At 31.9% G+C, this 5981-nt stretch overlaps 1 protein-coding gene across 2 annotated transcripts in view; it reads left to right on the top strand.

Annotated features, from left to right (window-relative positions):
* LOC119830792 (RING finger protein nhl-1) overlaps nt 1–3996 on the top strand; it is an 85516-nt gene extending 81520 nt beyond the window's left edge. For both annotated transcript variants that reach the window (XM_038353936.1, XM_038353935.1), the window contains 2 exons: nt 2631–2846; nt 3339–3996. In XM_038353936.1, the coding sequence (XP_038209864.1) occupies nt 2631–2844 (214 nt within the window). In that variant the 3' untranslated portion in view covers nt 2845–2846; nt 3339–3996. The remainder of the gene's footprint in view (nt 1–2630; nt 2847–3338) is intronic.
* The last annotated feature ends 1985 nt before the right edge of the window (nt 3997–5981 follow it).

Genomic DNA, 5981 nt, shown 5'->3' with positions numbered 1-5981 from the left:
AAAAAAAAAAAAAAAAAAAAAAAAAAGGTTTTTCCAGTCGTACAATACAATACAAAACGCCACAACACAATTCATTCAGTCATTTACTTTAATTTAAATTGTTTTACAGCCTCATAAAACAACAATATATTTTCAGATAAATATCTAAAAATAAATAAAATACATGTAAAAGCTTAAAGTTCATCGCTTATGCAAATCATTATTTAAACGTAGGTATGTGTATATCGTTATGTCTATAATGATCGTTTATATGAGGTTTATTTAATGTTTTGTAAATTAGATTATTTTTTATTAACTTTACCTTATATAAATAAATATATTTTCTTTCTTTCAAATATTTTAGGTTTCATGGCACTGCATAAACAAAAAATTTAATATTTCCCATCTAGTTTATTTCTACATCCGCTGCTTCAGGTCCTCGCGATATTAATATTTAACACGCTAAATGCTTCTGTAAAGAAAATGTCTCCCTATTTTGAACGGTTATTACAGGTGAATTCGAAGGTTTATATTGTACACTAGCTGCGCCCCGCGGTTTCACCTGCGTAAGGGATAAAAAGTTGCCTATATGTTATTCCAGTTGCCCAGCTGTCTACGTACCAAATTTCATTGCAATCGGTTCAATAGTTTTTGCGTGAAAGAGCAACAAACACACACACATATCCTTACCAACTTTCACATTTACAATATTAGTAGAATTAAATTTCAAACCTTACAAAGACGATTCTCTGAATACCTCAGCGAAATAAATCAGAAATCACGTACAACAGATTTGAGTTCACTCCGATAACACAGTGGAACAATTGTGAAAAACTCTAATACCATCTCGTCAGATCAAAGTACTACGTGATATGTTTGCCTTCTTTTAAATTCAGGGCTGATCTTTACAGCGTATACAGGGTGTCCCACATATGCTGCATGGAGCTGAATGGAACATGTAGCTTTGTATACGTTGATCACGTAAGAAATACTCATAGAATACCCGACGCATAATTCTATTAGATATATTCTTAAAACTATGTATACATCCCTGACTGTCACGCGCGCGTTTATTTTAAGGTTATGTTTTCAGATACAATGACGCGTTGGAGGAGCGATAATGTCACGTGTGCGAAGTTAAGGATTAGTTTTGATTTGTTTCAGATAAGATCTAATTAAAACATTTAACGTCGCTTTGTTTAGAAATTAAAGCCTTGTTAACGGATTTTAAGCGCGATTTATTCATTATATTCATTATATTATTAACCCGACGTTTCAGCGAGTGTGGTCATGAAGAGACTGTCGTTTTGTTGTTTAGGTATTTTTTACGTAATTAGTGTTTGTAAAACTAGAAGTGTCATTAAGTACAACACCGTGGAACACTCTGTATAATACGAGTGTTTAAGAGTTTTTATCAGGCTTCAAGAAGTTAGGTACTAGAAAGCTATTGTAACATTTAGGTTTGTGTATCCTTTTGCAGATTTTTCCTATGTTTTTATTTCCTTTTTTACGAAGATTCCGTAACTATTTCCTCTTTGGAGTGGAGTTTTAATTTAGTTCGTGGTCTCTAATTTATGTTATTGTCCAATAGTTGACTACTTAGAGTGCAGTAAAATATTATTTCATAATTTCTCTTTTTCGTCTGTAAGTAAATATTTGTTTAAAAAAATAGTAGGTTTTATTGTTTTCTGTAATCATCAGCTCTTATATCAAACTAATCGTTGAAGCTTTTAACCTCTACCTACATACATATGTCAAATTGAGGTAGAATATTTGCATTTTTATTTATTTTTTTTCATAATATGTACACTGCTACTGGCCTGTTAGTGTCTGTTATCCTCTGAAAATCTTTGTTGCGCTCAGACTCTCATATCACTGAATGGACTTCCATTGAATTTAAATTCTTTACTTATACACAATCTTTGTTTGAATACTTTTTCTCAATTGGTACAAATAAATGTGTAAATATTTTCTTTCTTGGACGATTTGTTCCGAATAATCTCTTAATTTACGGGACATTGTTAGTAAATTCTTTATACGCGGGTATCTTATCTTCTTTTTGCGTATAAATATCCGAACATGAGCAGATAGAAATGCAATCTATATAAAATAGGTATCAAACAAGAATTTAGGGGACACACGCAGAAACGTAGCGTCTAATCCTTAATTATCTATCTTAATGAAGCCGTGTACTAAATCATTAATGTCAATTAACGCAAGTAAATGTTCCCGTAAACTGGAGGTCTTTAACAAGATTCGAAAAATCCTTTTTCAAAAGGGATCAGCCCCCTTAATCCTGCTTAAACCTTTACTCATCCGGAGAATTATGGCTAATCTTCGTTATATTTAACTAGATTTTAAATATTCCAGAGATAATGCGTTTGAAGTAAAGCGACGCTTATTTGAAAACTAAACATACGGGCTTTGTACAATTTATTTACTGTTTTGGGAGATAGACAACCAATTATTTTAACTGATAAACATATAGATTTTAGATGAACACGCACTTAAAATATGCGACTTAAAAGAATTATACGTCACACACACAATTGGCTTGTATAATGTGTTTATAAAATGCCAAAAAGAAAATCTTCCTTTACCTTTCATTCAGCAAAATTTTGCAAAGTAATTAATATCCATTTAATTTCCAGGGGCGTTGCCGTTGACGACCAAGGCTACATCGTGGTCGCAGATTCCGGGAACAACAGGATACAGATATTCCACCCCGACGGGAACTTCCTCAGGGCGTTCGGATCCTGGGGATCCGGAGACGGGGAGTTCAAAGGCCTTGAGGGCATCGCTGTCATGTCCAATGGAAACATCATCGTATGCGATCGGGAGAATCACAGAGTGCAAGTTTTTTAAAGGTATATTTGATGCTTAATAATTTTCTTTTTTTTATGCCATAAGCAGGCAACTGATGGTTCGCCTGATGGTAAATAATCACCACCGCCCATGAACATTCGCAGAGGTAGGGCCTCTGCTATTGCGCTGCCCGCTTTTAAGCGGTAAGGGATGGGGATTGACGACTAGAAAAAGGAATGGACTGGGAAGGGTCAGGAAAAGGAAATGCCTCCGGCCTCCGGCTCCCACTCACCATACGAAACACAACAGCATGCTATTTTTTATTTTATTTTACCTCGGTTTTCTGTGGGGATGTGGTACTTCCCCAGTGCGAGTTGGCCCAATTCGTGTCAAAGCATGCTCGGATCCCACATTGGGTAACTTCAAATAAAGAAGTAGGTTCTTAATTCAGACATATTTTGTATGCGTAATATATTAAGCTTATAAGCTTGAATTACTCTTAACACCATTCAGTATTGCTTTTCTATTAAATTCTAAAACCGTCTCTTTTTCAGATTCACCGAACTCTATATTCAAGATTACAGGCAGTCGTCTAACGTGTTTATATGCTTTGTAAATAATGGTCCAAGACCTTATTTCGTCTTTTTCAAGCCTTGTTGTGCCGTCCTTTTTAATGTCATATGTTTTCATCTTATTATGTTTTAATCTAACGCTTCCTATGGGCTCTTACTTTATAGTATTATGATAGATATTTCAAATTCACTACCGACAGATTTAATTACATTCTAAATGCTTCGTAATTTGCTAATCTTGTCAACGCTATTTCTCTTTTACTCTTTCAATATTTGTCGTAAGCGAAAATGACAAAACAAGGATTCGTTACAGCAAGTAATAAAGTTAAGTAAAAGGGAAAACTTAAATTTATATTGAATCTGGCAGCTTTGCGAAATTCAATTAGTCCAATATAATTTATTTATCTGCCATTCTATGTTATTATTTTGTTATTTCATTATTTCGTACAATATACAACTTGACATCCACATTTCTTCTGCGCTTAGGATTATCATAATTGCTTTCCTAATCTTGTAGCTGGAACGGGTCGATAATAGGAGCATTTACCCTATAGAATAGAATGGAAAAATTTATTAACATTACAGACTGCATCGGTTTTAGCCAGTTTCTCTTTGAGCAAACATAAAATTTTATTGTAATCCAAACCCATTGAAGTATCTCCACTTAATTGGCAATTAGAAATGAAATCTTAAATTAACGTCCGATAAAATCTTTCAGCTTAATTAAAAGGGATTCTGAACAACCTTAATCCGGAAGAGATATTTCATCAACTTGAATATCATTTCGTTAATTTCCCTTGTATTTTTCTAATACCTCATTATTCTCAGTGACCTAAATCTTACTAGAATATGCTTAGGCATTGTGTATTAAAACATAATATGATTATAAATTTTTCGCAAACATTTTGTAATTTCTGCTTACGAGATTCTAATTTTCTGGTATTTGCGTTTACTTTTCAGCTACCTTCATTTATATTAAAGCCCTAGAATGATCTTAAAAATAACTTTTTTTTATAAATCTTTATAGCATTTAAGTTATTATTTTAATACCATTTAAGACCCATTTTAGAATCTGAAGTGGTACCTCCCTCCCCGGGAACGTCGGTGACCTGTCTAGAGAATAATTATCTTCTATATCTTTCTCTGTTTCAATACAAACTCCCATCTGAACTTTCGTTTTATGCAATGTTATCTAGTCATTATAGCTATAACAACCAAATATTGTCATATATTTAAACATTATTAGAAAATTATTAATTTTAATTGCGCTGCAATTGTAATATTGCAATTGTATAAATCAAGTGCTTAGAAACGTGGTTATACCAAGTTTAATAATTAACTATCACAATAATGCTGAAAATAAACTAAAAAACATGAGGTTTCGTAGAACGGAAAGATCATGACTCTGCATAATCAGTTAATTTGGCGGTCAGGTCAAATCTCGCTTGAACTTTTTAAACACACAACACTTAATTTGCTAGTTTTAATGCTAAAAACACACTTTTCTTGTTTGAAGTTTTTAAAAAGAAAGCTAATTATTCACAATAATTATTGTAACTTGTGGGACTTAAATATTTCTATAAAATTATTCGTAATAAGTACGATTAAGAAAAATCATAATGTTAATTAGATATTCATCAGACTATAAATATAACATTTATTTTTCTTATTTTGTTACAAAAGAAAAACCAATAATTTAATATTAATTTACAATTCAAAAGAATTGATGACAACAATAAAATACTAATAGGATTTTAACAATTGTAATTCAAGTGCTTACTAATTCAGAAAAACGAAAACATAATTTTTTAACACTGAGAATATTTCAGTTTGCGTAAAGTTAATAAATTATGTAAGTAACGTACATCAGATATCAGCTCTCATAAGTTTTCTAGATGCAGCTGGCAAGTACTAAGTAAGTACTTACGTGTATCATAAAGAACTAGCTTTTCGACCCGGATCCACCCGGATAGAGTTATTATAATTGATCGTATTGAGATATAAACTCTCCTGTTGACAATAGGAGTGAGCAGAATTTTATCAAAATCACGTGACGCGTTTTTTATGTGCATTAATTAATATTTATAGAAATATTTAGTCCCACTACACATGTAATTGTAAAAACACGTTTAGCTTTTTATAATAATGCGTTATACTCTTAAATATCTTATTGATATACAAATGTAATAATAATTTTTGTATTGTTTTCATTTGAATAAAACGATGTGTTTTATAATGTTGTTTTACTTTTCCTATGCTTTCTTTCTCCATATAATTATAGTATTATTTAAATCGTAACATAATACTATATTGTTACGATTTATAATGACATTTTCTTTACAGACAAATAAGTGTTTTGTTTTAATTCTTTTTAAACACAGGTCATTTTTTATGTATATATTATGATTTGTTAATATTGTCTATTCCTTAATTCACCTATCACAAAATTATAATAAACGTTTATGCTATTTATTTTACCACCCAAAAGACCGTTCTGGTGCTGCAAGCGTAGCAAGTTGAGGGGGCTACTGAAAACGGCGCCTCTCCACTAATATGGAGAGGCAAATGCTGAGTAGTCCCCCTATCACAAATACTATCCAAACGAAAAAAAAATGTAATTTTTAT

The sequence above is a fragment of the Zerene cesonia genome, chromosome 12 (assembly GCF_012273895.1).
Source record: "Zerene cesonia ecotype Mississippi chromosome 12, Zerene_cesonia_1.1, whole genome shotgun sequence".
Lineage (NCBI taxonomy): Eukaryota > Metazoa > Arthropoda > Insecta > Lepidoptera > Pieridae > Zerene > Zerene cesonia.
The sequence above is the reverse complement of the archived record's forward strand: the minus strand, read 5'-3'. Positions and strand labels throughout refer to the sequence as shown.